This window comes from Lissotriton vulgaris, chromosome 1_1 (assembly GCF_964263255.1).
Source record: "Lissotriton vulgaris chromosome 1_1, aLisVul1.2, whole genome shotgun sequence".
Taxonomy (NCBI): Eukaryota; Metazoa; Chordata; class Amphibia; order Caudata; family Salamandridae; genus Lissotriton; species Lissotriton vulgaris.
The window spans coordinates 590,298,391-590,320,177 of NC_141685.1; the positions used below are offsets into that span (position 1 = coordinate 590,298,391).

A 21,787-nucleotide genomic window follows, 5' to 3' on the forward strand; every position below is an offset into this window, starting at 1 on the left:
CTATTTGACATTCCGAAAAGCTGTCAAAACATTCCTCTTTCCTCCATTGTAGGCTGTCTCCTTGCTACAAGCGGTGTAGTTTTCTGCCATCAGCACTGGGACGCCTCTTTGCTGGGGCAGTCGTGCTGTACAAGTGCATATAACATAACATAACATAACATAACAAAACGGACAACCAGTGGCTATGTTGCTGGCAAATGTTACTGTGGCAAATGTATTTCGTTCAGAATGGAGCAACACCTGTGACCCACATTTCAAAAGTTATGGATAGTAGAAACATTGATTACATTAAGTAGCACAAAAATGTGTTCCAAACATTTTAAACACATAGTGCATTTTTAACAAAGAAATATTAATTTCTTAGTATCTCTACTCGACCTAGCTCTTTCTGCGGGGTCACCACAGATTTTTCTCCTTTCTCAGCCTTCCTTTGCTGAACCTGTTTTTGTAGGCTTCTAAGTCCCTAGCTTCAACATTATTCTTCAAATACCCAGGGCCTGTAAGATAAATGCTACTAGTGGGCAGCAGCACTCATCATGCCACCCACTAAAGTAGCCTTTTAAAAGTGTGTCTCAGGCCTGTTAGTGCATCTACAATGCAGTTTTAAACTGTCATTGCGACCTGGCTCATTAAACATTTTACCAGGCCTATTCAGCCTTTTAAATATTTGTAAGTTACCCTTATGCTAGGCCCCGAGGATCATAGGGCAGGAGGCATGGTATTTAGTAAATAAGTAATTTCTCTGGAACACATAAAGGATACTTTTGACTGAGTTATTTCCAAGAAACGGTACTCAGTATTTTTTCATTTGTTTGTAAAAATACACACAAATGAATTCAATCACTCCGAATTTTTTTAGTGCAGAAGGTAAAATACATATTTCTAACAAAAATGTTGCTGTCAATGAAGTGAAGCCCATGTGGTTCTTTTTGAATGAATGCATTGTTTATTTGGAAATTACATATTTACAGGGATTTTTGTACTGATCATTTTTAAATGTTGACTAGTAAATTAACTGTTTCTAGGCAATTTTAGAACATGTTTTCTGTTTCTACAATGACACAGTAATGAAGAAAGATGATGAAATCTAATCTTCTGAGTGGTTACTCTATCCCACACACTGCAGTTCTTCAGATGTGTCAAGAGAAACTTCATCCACGTCTAGTTCCAAATGTCCATCAGCAGGGTCTAGTTAAGAATCTGTACAAAAAGAGTACTATTACTAATATGGAACTTAGAGTCAATTTATGCAGTGTTCACAGTTAAAGATCTCAACTTACTTTTTCTGACAAAACAATTTAAAGTGTTTGCTGCTTTTTTATGACAACTTTTGAAATTGTTTGAAACCATTTTTTATGCCATCATTCATCCAACTGGAAAACAAGAGACACTGATGCATGTCTAATTAGCAATCAGTACACTTTATATCTATTTCAAACGTGTCCTGTATTTAAAGCTCTAATATTTATGTTTCTTAAAATTGCGGAAACTCTCATTCGTCATCTTTTAGCGCTATCTGTTGTCGTACCATTTGCTTGACTTGGATAAGTACTGGAATTATGCTTATCGTGTAGCTTTCTGGACACTGACCAGAAGTGAGAACAAAATGTGTTTGAATATTGAGGTAACATATTCACTAACGACTTGTAAGAAACTTGGAAGGTAAATGTGGAGAAAGTGCTCCTGTGTCATTGGATAGGTGGACCCCCTATCACTCTATGGGATAGACTGGGTTGTATTTAATTAATGGTCATATGATTGTTACTTACTTGTTGTGGACCTTTCATCATTGGCGAACAGAACAAGATTCCTCTGTCATCCAAGACTGGACAAAACTCTCCTCATCCTTGGCAACAAATCCATCTGGCATCTGATATTCCTGTTCGTGCTCATCATCATGATGGCCACAAACACCACAAGTCTTGCCCTTCATCCACAAAGCTGGTGTAACCTTTATGATAAAGTATGAAAGAGACATCTGATATAAATATATGTAATCATGTTAATATGGTCAACAATGCAATAAGTGAATGCACAAGAATACCTTGCATGTGACTCTGTCATAGTAAAGCTTCTCAATGCCAAAGTCAGGTGCGATCAAAACGAGCCCATCAGCCTCCTTTTCCATCCTCAATTGAGGCTCTGGAATGAAAAGAAGTGTGTTATGTGTAAAATTCAAAGGAACAAGGGGAGAGGATGTGGCCTAACGGCTCGGACGGTCCATCTCAAATCTGGGGAACTGGGTTTGAGTCTCAGGAATGACGCTCAACATTCTCTGATTCTGGGCAAATCACTTAATTTCCAAGTGCCTAACAAAAATGAATGTGTCCTTGTGTAATGCAACTGGTGCTCATGTAAAGCGCTCTGATACCTTATACCTTCGGGTCAAGTTCGCGCTATATAAAGAAAGGCAGTATATAATGTACTGAGGAGCACAAGTTGCAGAGATCCAAGAAGTGCTAGAATTAGATCCAATAAGTAATAGAAATTTGCATGTTAAGAAATAAGAGGGCTTGGGCCTTTAAGGATCGGAACTGACTCATATTGTAAATTATGTTGCCCATGTAGTCTTAATTTGAAATATCTGTGTACAACTCAATGAGTTGGCTAATAAGCACGAATACAAAATGGCAGGAGTTCTACTGACCTGCAAGGATTATGCATTTTCTGGGTGTTCCAAATGTTAACAGTCCTTTCCTACCCCTAATCATCCTAGTTACACACTGAAAGACCTGAAGTTGGACTGACTCAAAAATAGCTCAAATTAATTTTAATGTTTGAGTTATTGTGTGGTTCTAGACATACAACTCGACAAAACTAAGATATTTCTTGGAAATATGATACCCACTTCGTCCAGGGGAAAGTGCTATTTTAGCATCATCAGAGCAAAATCAAATATAGACCTTGGGCTCAAGTTCTCTGCTTTACATAAACCTAGATTAGCTATAAAAAAACAGTGCTCAACATTTTGAAAATACTAGAATTTTAGGAATAAACATTTAAAGATTTTTTAACACTTCTTGCAAAGAGAGAAATTAAAACAATCAGATGAGTAACAAATGAATATAATAGGTTGTCAAGTGGATATATTTACTTAAGCAAATGTGTTGATTAATCATTTTGTTTGTGGATTTTGAAAGCCCAAAGTGCACTTATGTCTGGAAAAAGTCTAAAGAGCTAGGGATGTCTAAAGGTTGTTATAATGCTCCTTTTTGTTTTAGCAGACCAATTCTGGTCCATGTATTTGACCCATGCTCCCTTGCCGTCCACCTGAACTTTTTGATTTGACCCGGTCTAATATGACCAGATAGCACAAGTTGGCACTTCATACTTTTAAGCACTATATTTCCATTTAGCCTTTAAATATTCATAACTCCAGTTATACTTACTCCAGTTATACTTACTGGATTTTTGTCATTTGAATCCTGTTTTGTTAAATTAATTAAGCTCTTTTTTTCTCACTAGGTATTTTTTTGTGTGGTGTTTTCACTGTTTTACTGTTTGTAGTGTTACACAAATACTTTAAACTTTGCCTCTAAAGTTAAGCTGAACTGCTCTGTGCCAAGCTGCCAGAAGATGCAGAAAGATTAATTTAGGTTATGTATCTGACTTACACAGACTAGGGTTGAGGTTCCTGCCAGGGCATGGTGCATACCACCGCCAACCAGAAACGCAATTTCTAACAGTAGAGAAGGGAGCAGGGTCAAAAGAAATTATATGGAAATTAGAAGGAATGACCAGGAACAAGTTTGAATGCAATGATACAAAGCAGAGGGCCAATGGAGATCTACAAATTGTCTGTGAGCATTATGCCCTTATATTTGAATTGATATCATACACGAATATAGTACACATAAGCTATTAGTGCCATTTCTAAATATAAGCACACAATGCTTTTATCAATAGGGCAGGTTCTTTGATTACGTACCAGAATGAGATTCATATGGCAGGCTATTCACCTCAATACCATTTATGATCAGCTTCAGGGAGTCAGCAGATGGATACATGTCAATATCGCTGAAGAGGGAAAAGAACAGATTATATATATATTTGTTAAATAGCTGTTGTCTAGATAATGAAAGTCATCTGTCACTTTATGAAAAGTGTGTAGCCATTACGTACAACACTAAGGGTCTGTTCAGGTTTGGCAGATGGCTGCATTATCACAAACATGAAGGAGATCCTTTATGCCTCATCACAAGTGCCTTAGGATATAATGCACTTTTAATAAGACAGTTGGGACAGCCAGATCATATTGTTAAGTACGCCGGTGTAATCAGAATAATTTAAGTAATTCTGTGTCTGTCTTTCTGAGGAAATTACCAATATTTACACAGTTATGCTTCTTGTTTGATAAGGAGTAATTTTGGGTGGGGAATTAGCAAAGAAACTAGTTTAGCAAGTGCTACTCTTTGTGTTGTTTTGCATTTAGCACAATTTCTTAGTGTTAAATGCATCCTTGCGTCCGTTGTGGAAGCAAGGGTGCATTTTGCCCATGGAAATAGAGCTAAATACCAGGAGTAAGTTGGGGGCGAGTCCTTCCCCAAAAGCACATTTAGCTGTGCACGCTGCTATTCTTGTTCTATTGCATTCGGTTATAGATCTTAGTGTAAAATGCATACTGGCATCCACTTGGGAAGTGAGTGGGCATTTAAACACTGTATGCAGAATTATTCTGCTTGTGTAATTCTGCAGAATTTCATAGAATTCTTAGAGTAGTCGCATGATCACGCCACATGGAATTACGGGAGTTAAGCCCCCACCTACTCTAAATCAGGCACCAGGGGGGTCATTACGATGGCGGTGAATCTGCCACTGACAAACTCTCATATTATAATGGCGGGCGGGTCCGCAGCGGTCGGAAAATCAGCCTGCCATGCATCTGAAAGGCTCCTTGAGCCCGCCGGTGCGGCAGAGGCCTTCCCGCCCCAAACAAGGTGGCAGTTCCTACCAGGCACCGCCGATGGGATTACGACGTGCCTCCCCGCAAGCCTTTCCATGGCGGTTCATCTACAATAGAAAGTCTGGCGGGATGGACTTTGGGGGCACGTAGTTGGCCCCCTTTGACTTCTGGCACTGTGATATTGATTTTGGGGGGCACCTACAGTGCTCCCCTACATTTTCTTCCACCTTGTGGCATGCACCTGCGAGGTTGTGCAGGGAAATGCAAAACTTGCATTTGTTCCATTGCGATGGGAGCTGCAGCCAGCCGCTCCCACCGCAATGGAAAACATGGCATTGTGGCCGCTGTGTTGGCGGCCGCATTGTAATTCCATATGTGGGTCTGCTGCCTTATAGGCGGACGGTCCCCAACCCCGGGACAATGGCAGATGGACAGACATCTGTACGCCATCATAATCAGGCCCTTAGTTATGATTGCAAGGTGGGCTTGCACTATGAAATTTAGAGACACAAAACACTTTCTGCAAAAACAAAGGTGCTGCTACCTCTGAAGCATCAACAAATTCAAAAGGGGCTCTCCATGAATTGCTGGGCACAGACTACTCACTAATCGAGGATTTCCCGATGGCCTGGTGCACATTCCTACAAAAGAACATGTGCCAGACTGATGTTCCAGAAGGGTAAGTTGCTTAATAGAGCCCCAGGATGTGGACTTCACGTACCTCCTACACCACTGAGGTAAACAATCCTGTTCGCTGACTCAGTATTTGGCAGCGTAGACAGAAGTACACAGGCTGACTTGAAAGGGCACCATGTAAGCATTGTCTGTGTTCTTGTTTTTTTGTTCTTAACATGATAACAGTTTTCCTTGTGATGGCGTGGATCTTGTATGTGCCTTCAGTGTTTTCATGTTTATTTTGTGTTGCAGTTCTATACTACGTTTTTACAAATGCTACATTCCTCAGTTCACATTTTGTCATGCTGTTAGTACTCATAAAAAGGCCAAATTGGATAGTTGGATAATTATAAATGTCAGATGGATGTCCTACTTCTGATTCCGCATGCTGCAGTACAATCTACCCCAATCTGAAGCAGCAATGTATTTTAAGAAATCTCTCAGCCCATATCCTCTATTACATGACATTGAACTTCAAGAGGTATGCAATTGAATCCACAGATCAGTTCAGACGATGCTGGCAAAATCTCAGTCAACACTAAAAGATGGCGGGTTTGGTAAAGGGAAAAATTGCTCTTTGGTGGCCTTTTTGGATGCCTCCACTTCATTTAGTATTAACCAACACAAATCATTCTTGAGGTAATGAAATGCAGTACTTTTGCCCTTTCTGAGCCATATCCCTTTACACTATGTTTCACATAACAATGCATGCAGTTTAAATAGTTTTTGTTACAAATAGAAATACAGCGCCTAAAAGACAGATTCTTAAAACAAAATTAAATGTTAAAAAATGCTTCCAGTGGAGGCATGCTAATCATCTTCTTGAATACATTGGTCTTGAATACATTGACCTTCAGAAAATGGTGGCAGATACAAAACTCGGCTGCACCCAAAATTGGGGTCTCGTATTATATGCACATTTTATATTAATAATGTTCTCATGAGGAGACACTTTTGCCTTGTAGATTAGCACCACAAAAGGTGTAGACGGATAAAAGGTCCTTAGTTGGCCCATCACAATCGGATCAAATTGTTAACTCCTTTGGGTTATTTCAATTGAAGGTGCACATGTGTCAATTGTGTTTAATTTTGGGTGTTGTGTTTGAACAATATTTCATTTGTGGCACAGGTCAAAGCAATTTTGCTGCACATGGACTTGGTGAAATTCTGGTTCATATACCTTCAAGTCCCCTGCTTCATGCTGGTATTTTCATTCTAAATGACAGTGCTAAACTCTTGAAACTGGCAGCCTTGTTCAGCCAGAAGTATTGTCCAGAGTACATTGCTTCTGACATTCTTATTCTTATTCTTATTCTGCTGATCCTAATTCAGTATTACTTGTGCACTTTTGCAGAGAATGAATTATCCATAGAGCATTGCCCATGACTGATCTATGTTCTTCTGCAAGTTTATTTGTACCGTTTTCATTTATGCTGCTTTTTTCATAAACAAGATCCCTCTGATCAGTAATATGTCTGGATGAATTTGAGCCCACAGTAAAAAAGACTCATCTATACATTTATGAAAGTAAATGGTGATATGACATTACTATGATTACTGTGTTGGTTGCTGCAAACATTTATGTGAATACATTGCTGCTTACACTAACGAGTGTGTCCATGTGCACCAATTAACCAATGTAAACAAATGGTGAACAATGTGCCAAAAGAGGTCAAATTAGTACTGCCATATACTTTTTAAGTAAATACATCAAATCCAATCCTCAAATGAAACCATATTAGTTCATTGAGGTCATCAAACTGTGAAAACAGTATATTGATGTTTGAATAGTTGTGGCAGAAGGTTTATGAAAATACAACTGTTAGTTATTCATCTCTCCTCTCAATAGAATCACAATTATCCTAAGACAATCATATCACAAAAAATATTCTTCATACAAGAGACACAATAAACACCTATGTGCTAATCGTGGAAGATGTACCTCCAAAGATACACCACACACACTCACGTTTGAGCATTCATCTTGTAAAACTGGAAATACTCACTAGCTGCCCAGTTTGACATTGATGGCTTTCTGGTCAGGAGAGTCTTCCACTTTCTTCATCATCACCAGGAAATTCAGCTCAGGGCTACAGTCTTGGGCCAGGACATGGTAGCAGCTTCTGGCCATTGAGTAGTTAAATGCAACGTCATTGAATGTGGTGATTCTATCTTTGGAAACCGTGCAGTCACCTAAGAAATATTCAATTCAAATTCAATTAAGCATGTCATGATCTCACGCAAGAAGAAGAAAACGGAAACTCTAAATACACAGACAATGACTAACAAAAATGCTAGGACATTGACCTAAAATGCGTGTGCACATCATCAAATCGCCCTCTGTTCCCCAGCAGCACTCCTCCCACTCTTTTGAAGTGAAGCTTAGCTTTACTTCAAAGGCCCCTGCTGCTTCACACTATTCACAGCCGCCAGGCCGTGTCTCTCCCTCATCGCTGCTCTCCGAGCTCCGCCCCCTGCTGCGGCCGTGTTGCATTTCTCCTCCCACCTCCCCACAGCAATGCCCTCCGTCTTGTTTTCTCCGTCCAACCTTACTCCTGTTACTCCCTCCTGGACATCCGCACCCTCCAAAGTTAGCCTCCCGCAGTCCGAGATTCAATCTCCTTCCCCAAGCATCACCCATATCCCCATTCCTCCTGCACCTCCTTCCGTGCCCTGTGACCTTCCCCACATCACTCACTCATCCAAATTAGCCATACTGATATCTCCCAACCGCTGACCAGCATTTGCCCAAACCTGACCTGTATCCCCAAGTGTCCCAGCTTCCCACTGTACAAGCCCTGCCCCCCTTGAAGGCCACACCACCGCCAAGAACCCCCTGTCCTCCCTGCCTTCCTTACCGCAATCACCTCCCTTCCCAGACGCGCCCCGTCACCTCCCCGCCCATTTGTCCGTAGCCCTCATAGGAATTGCCACCAACCAACCGGCCTAGAAGGATGAAGGCACCAAGACTGCATAACTTATGCCCACGCCCCCACCTGCCAGTCCTCCTCCCTGATGCCCCATGAGCACTGCATTCTCCGACTGGGTCCATACCCCGCCCTTCGCCATGGCCGCAAAATGTTCTGTTGGGTTCAGACAAACGTCTGATGGAAGCCATAGTAACTAACTGCTCCCTGAAACCCCCCCTCTTGCTGCTGGTAGTCAGCTGAGAGTGCGGGGAGTGACGTATATACAAACTGGATTTCCCTTCCACAGTAGCCCTGCCTTGGTGTGCCATACCGCGCTGGTAGATGTCAGTGCACCCCTCCCCCTCTAATCCCGCCGATGGCTCTGAATAGGGCAGAAACATTTTCAATAAGCAATAAACACACCTCCATTAAACCTCCTTTGCTACGCTACTATCGCCGTGTGAGAATGGGCAGCAGGATAAGAGGGTCTCTTACTACTGCCAGGTTGGGGCATAGCTGAACACAGCTCTATTGAACTACGGCCCAGAGGGGCCCGTGAATACAGGGGAGAGGCCCCTGCTGCCAAGCCCCAGCCCTCGCCGCATCCGCACTAGCACGGGGGTGGTGGGCAAGCACATCCTGACCGCACACCCTTTTGTTCTTGAACCAGGGCTATTGGGCATCAGGTGGTTGACTGGCGTGCGGCCCGGGCTCGAAAGCTCACGGGCCAACTGAATGTGTTGCTCTTTGTCCCCCCACCAACGGATAAACAGTCCAAACGTGTTTTCTGAAAATATTAGCGCATCTGCACTAACCGCAGTGCCCCTGAGGATCATAATACTTCACCGTCAATACACAATGCGGTTGTTACACATCTTTTTGCTTTAAAAGGTTTTGGATACCTTCATTAAATCTCCTCAACCATATATTGGCAATAGATATAAGCACGTTGGCCACAGATATATTACTACATATTCTTATTCTTCGGCAGACACATGATATTAAACAATTGCCTGGTTCGCTTTTAAATTCAACTTGAACCATTCAAGTTGAATTTCAGCAGGCCGCCCAGGCCTCCAACAAACCTGTAGAGCTCTCTTCCCCTCGCAAGCCGGGAAAAACAGGCATCAATCCAGTGGCAGAGCCACTGGCCCAGACCAAAAACAATCGGCTATGGAAACCAAGGTCAACTATAATATGCGCTCATCAATATCCAAAATGCCCTCTGCACATGTGGATGCACCAATGCAGTGGGCTTGGCTCTCTGAGGCTCGGCTGATCCGCAGTAATTACTGCATAAAGTCATGCAACAATACAGATAAACCAATAAACTGTATCCACACTTCCGCAAACATAGCCAAACAGCTGTTACATCACAGATCAGTGCACAATGACTATAAAGTAAAACCTGCGGCACCACCGCCGCTGATGGGCAAAGACACAGGACAGGAGAGGGATACACTAGGGGGTGGAGAAGCTGATAATGCCCGCCCACTAATAGAAACAACAAGCATTCAAAATGCAATAGGTCTCGCCTCCTCCTACTCTTACCACTCCCTATCCTCTGATGACCCCCCTTTTTTCTTGTTCTTGATCCACCCCTTACGCCGTGTCTTACTTGACCACCTGCGTTAGTGACCCATCCCACTTCCTTTGGCGCCATTTCTGTCCCCCACCCCTTATTAGCTTCTGCATCCCGCCATCCCACCAGAGCCTAAACCCCAGTCAACTTCCCCGAGACAGCGCCTAATGACGTTTTATGCATCCCGGCTCGATTACTGTCTTCAAGTATCTGCAACGTGAACTTTCCCTCTTACCCACACACACACACACACACACACACGCACACACACACACACACTACTACTTTTATTTTTAACTTCTCTCTTGCAGCTAAACACCCTTCTTATTAACATCACTAAAGGTGTAAGCCTGACTCAAACCTTGTCTATCAGATGGTTTTTCATCTTTATCATGACATTTGCATTTGAAGTTAGAACAGTTTTTATTTTTGCGGGTCTATAATATATATATTTACAAAAGTGTTGCCTGCATTAAGAACGCACTCCACAGCAGGTAAGTTTCACACCCTTTATTTCCAAATGAAAGTGTAATTTTATCCCGACCTTTTTAAATCCTCCATCCTGACGCGATTCAAAGCTTTCCTGCTTCTTTTTCAAAGGCATCCCTGAATTCATAGCAATGTTCCTTGAACACAGTATTCTATGTGCTCATCCATTTATAGGCCTCTGGTGTGCCTTCCTTAATGGATTTTATTTGCTGTTGCACGCTGGTACTTGTAGTCACGTTCAGTAATTAAATTACACCTTCCAGTAGGTTCTGTGAACTTCAGTAACTTTAAAGGACAGATTAAGCCCTCCAGTGGGCCTCCTGTGTCTAATGAGGGGCTGCAGGAGGGGAATTTTCCAATGCAGACCCAGTAGCGCAATGGATTGGGAAAGTGAAATTGCATTCCGAGGCCCACTGGAGGGCTTAATTTGTCCTTTAAAGTTACGTGAAGTTAACAAAACCTATGTGAAGGTATAATTAATTGCCAAATGTGACTACATTTGAATGCGTGTGACTATCTTATATATATGATCAGATCATGGGCCCTTGCCGAAAGGCGTCATAGCCCATAATGAGTAAATAAAGGAAGATATATGAAACTTTAGACTGCAGTGTCGTTTTCTGGCAAAGTGATTCGGAGCTCCAGAAGCGGTTTTGGATATATTCTGTGCACTTCAGAATTTAACACTAATGGCCAAAAATGTAAACTAAAAAGCATGGAGACTAGCATTTTTTTTCAGGTCAGTTGGTAATATCTGGGGCTGAGCTTTCTGGGAATGTCAACTGGGATGTGCAAAATATAATTATGAGGAGTGTTGCTCTTTTGCTACATACAATGATAACAGGTGCCACAAAACTATTAACACAATTCTGCTTAGCGCCAGGATTGGGTAACAGTGGACAATCAAGTACTGAGAAGTTAAAAAATGCTAATGACAGGAACCTTAGAAATCATTCTAGGCCCTTTCCTTGGGAATAACGATTGGTCAAGATCAAAATGACAAAGGTGCCCAAGCCAACAGTTGCAGTGGACAGGAGTGACAATAGAAATATTGGTGACACAATTAACCCCTTAAGAGCGGCGCACGTTCAGCGGACGTCGCATGCACTACCTCGGTAGTGCTGCGTACGTCCGCTGAACGTTCCGGCCCTGTCCGCGAAATAGAACGTTCCGCACCAGCGCGGAACGATCAGCGCAGTGAAGGTGTTAAAGACTTCAGCAAGTTACACAAAGATCAGGCATGAGTGGTACAAAACATGTCTAAATCTATTATAGTCAATATCAGTGAGCAGAGGTGTGACCGACAGATGAAAGACATTTCATTTTAGCCCACCAGTAGGACAGGCCAGTTATGAGCTTTTACACGTGTCAAACTATTACAGTTTATAGCACATTAGGACAGGGGAGAGAGAGCCTGAACAGGAGTAAGGCATTACATTTCACGCCTACAATGTGAATGGCCAGAAGTGAGACCACTTGGGTATGAGTCCATTAAAGTCTATAACATGTAGAAACATGTAAAAACAGGACCAGAAGGAGACTGAACTGCCTAGGCCAACAGTCTGAAGGAAGAGATTTGACACAATTAATGACGGTGTGAAAATATTGTGTAAGCACTGAAAAAACAACTAGTGAGAAATTAATGTGACTCAGAAATGTATGAACACGAATTCCCATTGATGTTCTACATTTTCTAAAATTTTAAAACACTGAAAAATACCCACTGTAATTCATAAACATTAAACACTGAAAAAAGGGCACCCTAGTCATGCATTATTTATGCGCATTTGAAATTTAAAAAACCTCTATATGAGTAAATGAAAGAATTTTATTAGAAAAGGCACTGCTTTTTTTAGGACTTCGACTGATTTAATTTATTGATATTCCAGTGCCAATGACAGGTGTCAGAAGAGATCGTATATTTTTCATTTTGCAAAGTTTGTATTTTATGATTTTAGCATACATATCTGATATTGTCTAATGTAAGTAAACCCTAAAGAGTTAACTTCAGTATGATTTTTACATGCGAGATCAAAAGAACATGTTGATATGACTACTGGTCATATTCACCTCTCAGTTTGCCTAGGAGGTGTTCTGGGGCTTCAGCGAAAGTATTCCAGCTGGGCGACTGAATGTCCGAGGTCTGGATGGGGCGACCAGCAGGGATCGCAACAGGGAGCTGAATGGATCTGTAATAAAGTGTGAGCTGCAGAGGAAACAGTAACAAAGCATTACATTCTGATCAACTTTCTACATAGACAGGAATGTCCTGCTATATCAGCAGTTGTAATAATTACCCTTGGAATCTGCATAACTGCATCAAAGGTTCTTGGGGAGCTCAGAGAAAGGATGATTTTTGCTTGCTTAGAGGGATTTTTCTTTAACTTTTCAGAGAATCCAGCTAAAAGAGCAGCTCCTGGAACAAACTGTGCAGCCCTGTAAGTGAAAAAAATCATTAGTTTCTGATGCAGACATGGACCATGGGCTGAGGTGTCAAGATTTTCATCATGGGTTGCACTGCATTATAAACAATAAACTTGGCATAGTTAATGTAGGTCTTTGGTGAAGGCAAAAAAAGGGCTGATAGTTTCCATCTTTGCTTCTGACTCATGCTTTGTATGTAGAAATGTATGTATGTGTGTGTGTGTGTGTGTGCGTGTGTGTGTATATGTATATATATATATATATTATATATTTATAGGAAGAACAAAGGCCTGTAAGTTTTAGAAACGATCATAGATAGGCATACAGAGGGTGCCAATCTAATGGCTATGGAGCTTTGTGTAATGTCACGGTGGATAGGTAATGGATGAGTGGAAAATGTTATGTGAAGATGCATGTCTTCTGATTCAATATCCTGAGTGTGAAGGGAGTGAAGGATTGCCCTCTGGTCTTTACCCATAGTTTTCAGTCTAGTGTTGTCTTTGCTCCTGGTGTGACATTGTCTACTAGAGATTACTAGATTTGTAGCAAGCATTTCTAAGGAAAGTGGTGTGAGACATTGGGGCATCTTATTGATAGGGACATAGAATAAATCATTTTCGCAATGGCATAAGGCACCAATTTTGCTGAACGAATTTGATTAAATATTGGAAACAGGCCACTAGAGGCAATAGTACAGACAACTATATATGTTTTGTTAAAGGGTATTCTCTATTCATTCAAAGGAAAAGTAATTGGAAACATTGCTCAGAGAAAATGGATACAGAGAAGTGTAGAACTAACCAGTAAGCACAAGAGTGTGTTGTTTTGACAACATATGCAACTTTGTGGATGAACACAATCTAAGCTTTGTTGGTTTTGAGAAGACATCTTTCTTTTTGTTTGCACTGTTGCAATACGCGTATGCTTTCAACTCAACATATTTTACCCGCAGAGCTCACAGCATATTCGACCCTAGTTAAACTTCATGAGACATGGAGCGGACTTACTGATAAAAAAAATATGCACATCATCCAAAGGAGGTTATCTTTATGCAGCGCATCTACAACATAATATGTAGTACTGCTTGTTTTTGAACATGCACAATAAGTAAGTTACAATTGCAAAAAGTAAATATTACCATTTTCCAGCCGATTTCAGTTTTGATGGTATTTTTGGCCACTCAACCTTCATCCTCAAGCCCGGTTGACTGCCAAAGTGACCAGTTTCAACCTTTGCCGCAATTTTGTAGTCTTGGCAATTCTGACCCCATTTCACATAGGCCTAAAATCAGGATGTAAAAGACACCATTTATTAGAGTTGAAGTTTTCAGAGGCAGAGTAGATATTACCCTTTTCATTGTTTTCTGTGTTTTTACTGGTTGTTTTTGAATACCTCACCTGTGCCTCATGAGAGTTGACAACAACCGCATTTGCACAAGCGCGCCACCTACTGGCGGCAGCGATTTCCACTGCATAGGCCTGGATCTGGGGCTTGGAGCTGCGGTAGTCGGCGTACACGATCACCTGGTATCCTTGTTTCTTGTTGTCATTTCTCACCGCCTGAGCAGTAACTGCCAGCACTGGAGGTTTGTTGTCTCCCATAAATGCAGGCTAAAGACAGGTGACAAAAGGTGAAAGCAGCTATTTACTTGGAGCACTAAACACCCTGCATAAGTACTTTTCAAGCATGTTGAACTGTTGCATGCTTCAGAAGAGGTTGTAGAGCCCTTTAGGCTTCTTTAAACGTCTCTTGTACACCCCTACTGAGTTCCCTAGTTGGAAATTGCAAAACTATTTGAGTAGCTTTTTAGTCTCTACAAAGCACATGTAACCGGTCACATACTTGAGGATGAGCAAAATCCCACGAATCCCTACACCCTACTTCCAGACATGCCATGACATGTGACACAGTCTCTTTGTCTTTCAAATAACTATTAGACATATTTTGGTAACTTTACTACCTTCTGTGGATCTTGTAAAAACCATGCCAGGTGCCCATCACCTGTTTATGTTGAAAAGCAATACCACCCTCTCTAGTTTATTGTAAAGAATAGGCAGGCCTCTTCTTCTTTCTTTCAAACTGCAATATTGATTCTCTTACTTGTCATAAACAACAGTAATTTATATTCTAAAGTGACTCAGAAAAAAAGAATTATTTGCATTATTTGTGCTGCCATTATTTTTACTACCCACACCCCTCTAACACATCATCTAGATTAAGAACAAAACACTAATGCAGTGCTTAATTAGGTACAAAACACTGATGTATTGTCTTCATTTCATTACGAACACTAACACATCATCTAGATTATGCACAGACCAATTTGATTTTGCAGGCTTTAGGCCTTTGTGCACTTTGTCATCGCTAGCCATTGTTATCTCTCTGTAAAACATGGTAAAATTGGTTTTCACCCGATTAATATATTTAAATTACCTATAGGTCCATAGTAAAGTGGTATAACATATACCCAGGGACTGCAAATTAAATGCTACTAGCGGGCCTGCAGCACTCATTGTGCCAGCCCATTAAAACCGTTGTATGGCATTACAACGTAGGCTTTTACCACGCGTGCCATTACAATGCTGTTTTTACAACGCACGTCATTACAACGACTTGCGCTATAAGCGCTGGATAGTGGAATAGTTTAATTTTCTATTCGAACTCCAGCCCATGTTACAGTAGGGAAGGTGTTGAGATAGAAAATTAAACTATTCCCTATCCAACAGCGCCCTCCAGCGCAAGTCGTTGTAACGCCTTGCGTTGTAATAGCAGTGTTGTAACAGTAGCGTGTGGTAATACCCGCGTTGTAAAGGCTGTTCCCCCTTAAAACATGTCTCCAGCCTTCCATTTCAGCCTTTATGCGGTTTTCAGCTGTCAATTTGACCTGGCCAATTAAGGTCCCTTGCCAAGTTTTTAACACCCTTTTTATTACAAATATATCACCCCTAAGGTAGGTAGTAGTTAGCTCCTAGGCTACCGTGCATATAATTAAAAGTTGGACATGTACTTTTATATTTTGAAGTTTAACCCCTTGTCTGCTTCAGACGGCCCTCGGCTACCTGACGTCACAGTGGGCGTGTGTGGAGGACGGCCGGGGGCCATCAGAACTCCAACCCCCCGGCCGTCCGAACTCCAACCACTCAAAAAAAAAAAACGCAAAACACGAACATTTGCGCAGCGCGGAACGGTTTGAGGTAAAAAAGTAGCAACTTCATGTGGCTCCCACCTGCACAGCCCATGATTCCCTCCCAAATGGTAATGCGTGTTACAAATCTACATAACATCTGGACCATCTGATGCGTGCACATAACACTAATAATGTGTTCTGACTATACTATATAGAACAATATTAACTACACTGGTTGTTATTAAGAAAGGTAAGTGTGAGAAGTTGGCCTGGTATATGCTGTCCACTAATAAAAGTGGGAACCTTGCACCAGCCTAACGACCCTTATGATGTATGAGGTCAAAGATAAGATTTAGAAAACTATCCTAGTGGTAGCTGTGGATAGCAGCCTTCAGGCATAATGTAGAAGGAATATATAGCAGCTTGTCTTACCAGAATATTGCATCTTGAATGAATAAATGAAGGAAAGCCACACAGTAGTTATATATAAAAATTTGTATTTATAAATATAACACTCTGTACTTTTGTCTACACGAGGATTGAACACAAAGCACACAATACAAGAGCAATAGACCAGTTGTAAGTAGCTCAATACACAGTGGGCTCCAGGGGGAGACTAGACCATGTACTAAAATAATTGTATAACAGTTACAACTGAGGGACTCCACAGAGGCCGGGTGCAGTGTGTGAGCACAGCGGCAGGCTCCATACAATTCGATAGGGAAGTCGCGCTTACACTTTTAAAGTGTAAGGACCCTTCTAGGTGGACTTCGAGTGAACCCCTTGGAACTTAAGAGTTTGAAGAGCCACCCCACCCATGGATACCGAAGTACCAGAGTTGGCTATCCCAGAGAAGCCGGGTGCTTAGGTCTGAAGTGGCGTAGGAAACTGCTGTTGTTCTCAATAGAGAGCTGCAAAGAAGTACTGCTGCCGTGAAGGTGAAAAGGGTTCAGTGGAATCCAAGCCTGGATTACGGATGAAAGGAACGTGAAAGCAGGGGGGACAGAGTCTGGGTCACTTCAGAGTGGCCAGGGGCTTGGGAGACGAATGCCCACTGATGTTTGGTTCTTCAGGTGCGAAGAAGGTATGCTTAACTCTGCAGCCACAGGGACCAGGAGACGTCGAGGACAACCAGGAGCAGGATGCAAGTTGTCCCACGAAGGATGTCGAGTGCTTAGGGGTCGGTGTATGGCGGTGTTGGACTTGCTCTTTGTGGCTAAAGTTCCTTAAATTCTTGCCTTCCTCCTAAACCTTTTTCTGACATTATGTTGCCGACTTAGATGCTTTGGGCACTTTGCCAATGCTGATCAGTGTCAAAGTGCAAGTGCTCCCTTTATAAAGTGTTATGGTAATTGGTTGTCCATAATTGGTATGTTTGCCTTACTAGTAAAGTCCCTAGTAAAGTGCACTATGTTTGCCAGGGCTGGTAATGCAAATGCTACTCGTGGGCCTGCACCACAAATTGTGCCACGGCACTCACACAAGTAGCCCTAAAGAGAGAACTCAGGCCTGCCACTGCAGTGCCTGCAAGCAGTGTGCTAACTGCCTTGTTGTCCTGATAAGTGAACCCACTTGCCCGACCTTACCCTTCCCTTTCCATGTACATCAGACACCCTTATGGTAGGTCCAAGGTACCCCCCTGGGCAGGGTGCAGTGTCTCTGAAGGGTAGGACATGTACTGAGGTGTGTACCATGTCCTGACAGTGAAATACTCTCCATTTAGTTTTTCCCTGTTGCAAGGCCATCTTGCCCATAGGAGAGAATGGGGAAGGCTATGTGAAATGTTTCCAGCCTATCTTCCCATAGGCTTAAGATGGAGAGGTGACGTTTAGCGTGCCTGAACTCTTAATTTAATAACACATCTTTTTGTTAAGGGGGTTTTTGCATTGTGTGTTTAGAAACCGCGCTTTTAGAAGTGGCTGGTTTCTTTGTTCTAACAATTCTGTATGTCTCTGCCTGGTTGTGGATTGACTGTGTGGATTTAAATGTGATAGGATCTGGGGAAAGTCTTGACCCAGGGGAGGAGGCGAGACATCAACAGGCTGACCTGCATCTGGAGTGTAGGGGGGAGGAGTAGCCCCTGGAGGTGAAGACGCCTGGGCTGCTGCCATAAAAGAATGGCTCCACCTCCTGCTGAGTGATTGAGGAACCAGACCCCCAATAATCAAAGGAAGAAGGTGTCACTGGCAGGGAGACACCCAGAACTGGTTTGGACAGGGGTCAGTGCCCCCCTGAACACAAAGACTTCAAAGACATTTAGGGGTATAACTACCAGAGCTGAAACCCCTGAACGTTGGACTGACCAAGACTGAAAAGGATTGAAACTACGTCATGGTCAAGAGGAACCTCTGCCAAGGAAGAACAGCTTAAGAGACTGAAGAGAAGGATTGACCCTTGCTTTGTGTTCTGGGGCTGGCCTGCAGTATGCTGATTTAACTAAAGAGAACTAAGGGACTTTGCTGTGTGCTGTGTCCCCCTGCTTGAAAGGACTTTGCTGTGTGCTGTGTCCCGAAGTAAGTTGTCCCCAAGGGCCTGAGGAGAGCTGGCTCCCCGTTGTGGAAACTCAGGAGCATCAAAGTTTCCAAGTGTGTCTCAGCGGCGCTGTGTGCATTTGCTTTTTACAGCTTGAGACCTTATGAAGTATTGCTCCAGGACTGTGTCGGACAAAACTCAACCGAGTCTCAGCAACACTTTGTGCATGTGCGTGTGCAGTCTGAGACTGCCTTTGGGGTCCATGTTGCTGGTTGGAAAGTGCCCCGTGACTGCAGTGACCCAGCAGTATAAATTATTGTCCACGCTGCTGTGAAGTGCTTGTAGCGTGAGCCTGTATCGTAACGGAGCCTGCGGATCAAGATCGCCGCAGCCGACCTGTGCCACAAAGTGCTGAAGGATTTCGTAAAGATAAGAAAGTCCGAAGGTAATCATGATCGTTGTTCGCAAGAGGAATCTGCCCAAGATAGTCAATACTGGAGAAGGCAGCACCGTAACCTGTCCAGCTACAGTGTCGCCTTGCATCAGACCTGCGTCTTCCTCTGGAGCGCCCAGCAGGACGTCGGACAAATGGGGGGAGAGAGAGAGCGAGGCAGCGCATCCCCCTGGTAAGACTTGGACTCTGGTCTGAAGCCGCAAGTGTGGGTTGCCTGGGGAGGCACAGGAGGAGTACAGGAGTGCTCCAGTCTCTGTCCCGCTGCTTCGCATTAGACGCGCTGAGTCCTCGAGCGGCCAGGAACTGCCTGGCAGTACCGGGGCAGCCATCAGCAGTTCAGGACTGTTGTTTGTGGTTGGGGCCCAGTGGTGCCCATGCTAATGGCGAAGATTGGCCAGGTATTATTCCTGCATAACGAACTGCCTTGTTACTTGCATTAGGGATTGTATTTTTCCTGCATTACGAACTGCCTGATTACCTGCATTAAGGAGTGTGTTATACTTGCATTATGAACTGCCTTATTATATGCATTGAGGATTGAATTATTCTCGCATTACGAACTGCCTTATTATTTGCTTTAAGGAGTGCGCTATAGATGCATTATGAACTGCCTGATTACGTGCATTGAGGATTGTATTATGCTTGCATTACGAAGTGCCTGATTAAGTGCATTGAGGATTGCATTATTCTTGCATTAAGAACTGCCTGATTACTTGCATTGAGGATTGCATTATTCTTGCATTACGAACTGCATTAGTCTGACTATACAAACTGGATTACGAACTGCATAGCATTGCATTAGGACTGCATGTGAGCATCGTGAACTGCTCATTAATACCGCTCAAACCTACAAGTGTTTGGTGACCTAATAACCAGCAAAGTAAAAAATTACGAATACACATATGTTGGATTTTTATCGTTTGGTCTTACCGTATTTTTCTTCTTGATAAAGATACCGCTATTTTCATACATCAGTGTGGTGTCCATTTGTGGTGTTATCACTGTGTCACTGGGGTTGCAACTAATTTACACATTGCCTTGAAGATAAGCCTGGCTGCTCGTGCCAAGCTACCAGGGGGTGAGCAGGGGTTATCAAAGAGTGTCCCTCCTTTCCCTGACCAGAAGCAGGGGTCCCTATTTGGCCTAAGGTAACTGCCTCATCCAACTAGAGACCCCCAGCTGTAACAGGCAAGAGCACCAACAAGCCTTGGTGAAAGCAACCCATTCAGGAAGGTCAAACAGGTTAAGGTGTGGACCAACAAGGTCCATAGGACTCACAAAGCAATGGGGAGTCTGGGTATGTCTGGAGCAACTAGGAAGGCTCACAAGAAATCAAGATGACCCTCGGGCGGACTCACAGGCCGAATGACCAGGACTCACGAGGGAACCTCAAGCAAGATTGCAAAGCACCAGCCCATGTAACACTGCAAGGAGCTAGAGTTCTTTGGTGCAAATACTGCTCAGGGTCAGGACTACACCGAGTCCAATGCGCAATCTCCAGATTCGCCAGCAAGCATATGCAACTGCAATGGACGCAGTGCACAGGGGATCGGGTTATGCAGTTACCATGAGGGATACTGGCCTCAAACTCTGTGAGTGGCAGATTGAACTCAGGGACCCTCAGTTCGCAGGAGAGCAGGAGCAGCAGGGCAGTCAGTTGCGGTTAGGTGCCGGCGAATGCAGGGGAGTGATTCCTTCACTCCAAGAGAGATTCCTCAGTTGTCTTAAGTGCACCACACCACAGGACTTGCACGGAGCCTGTATGGAGCAAAGGCATAAACTAAGCTTCGGACAGAAAGAGGGACGAAGTCGAGCTGAGGTTGAGGTTCGGAGTGTCCAGACGGTCGAAGGTCAGTGGTTTCTTCTTGTAGACACCAAATGTGCCCCCAGTGCAGACTTACAGACACCCTCAGAGTGCACCCACCCAGCCCCAGTACACTAAAACTTGTCTGGGAGGTGGTCACGCCTCCCTGTGACAGAATGCCTATTGTGCTGCCTTCCTCTGCTCAAGCTTGGCTCAGCAGGAGGAGGGCAGAAATGTGTCTCTGGTCGGCAGCATCTATTTTTTGCTATTCGGTATGAGAAGGCTGGCACCAGTTAGACCAGTGACCCCACGAAGCTCGCTTCTGAAGGGTGGACTCATACCTCCCACACCAGTTATTGGTGTGGAGGTATGATTTCAAGGTATTTGATAGCCCCTTTTTACACAGGCTGCAGTAGCAGACATAGAGTTCCATTTTGCATGGCCTCTCATGGGTTGCATAATAGATGCTTCAGCCCAGGGGAGGCCTCTGGGGTACCTATGCCCTGGGTCAAAAACAGTGAGACATCAAGCATAAAGTTGGGGTAACCATAAGAAGCAGATCCTACTTTCCTACATATAAATTCATCTTGACTAGATGATGCATCAGTTATATTGCCCAAAGCTTTACCATTCCAACCAGGTGCACAAACTGCCCAAAAATAATGAAGTGTGGGACTTGCGCTAGTGTACAAAATCTCACTATTAACAGGCCATGGTAAAGCTTACACAAAACTGGAATTAAAATCCTGCTTATCTGCTAATGAATCACTCACAAGTTGCAATTCCAACCATTCTCCTGAGTTCCATTTAGAATATCACAGTTGGCCACCCAAAGCTATGCGAATATGTGATGTTACAACACCACATATTACATCGCGGTAGGTAACAAAGCGGACGTTACATCATCCACGTTGTTGCCATGCATGGCATTACAACGCAAGTCATTTC

General features: G+C 43.1%; 1 protein-coding gene across 2 annotated transcripts in view; it reads right to left on the bottom strand.

Moving 5' to 3' along the window:
- Nucleotides 1–923: 923 nt before the first annotated feature.
- The window catches only part of LOC147747529 (vitellogenin-A2-like), a 70,144-nt gene continuing 49,280 nt past the window's right edge, over nt 924–21,787 (bottom strand). For both annotated transcript variants that reach the window (XM_086953994.1, XM_086953993.1), the window contains 9 exons: nt 14,380–14,592; nt 14,121–14,263; nt 12,856–12,994; nt 12,629–12,764; nt 7,585–7,771; nt 3,929–4,017; nt 2,045–2,142; nt 1,770–1,951; nt 924–1,200 (listed from right to left, as the gene is read on the bottom strand). In XM_086953994.1, coding sequence (XP_086810120.1) covers nt 1,787–1,951; nt 2,045–2,142; nt 3,929–4,017; nt 7,585–7,771; nt 12,629–12,764; nt 12,856–12,994; nt 14,121–14,263; nt 14,380–14,592 — 1,170 coding nt within the window. In that variant the 3' untranslated portion in view covers nt 924–1,200; nt 1,770–1,786. The remainder of the gene's footprint in view (nt 1,201–1,769; nt 1,952–2,044; nt 2,143–3,928; nt 4,018–7,584; nt 7,772–12,628; nt 12,765–12,855; nt 12,995–14,120; nt 14,264–14,379; nt 14,593–21,787) is intronic.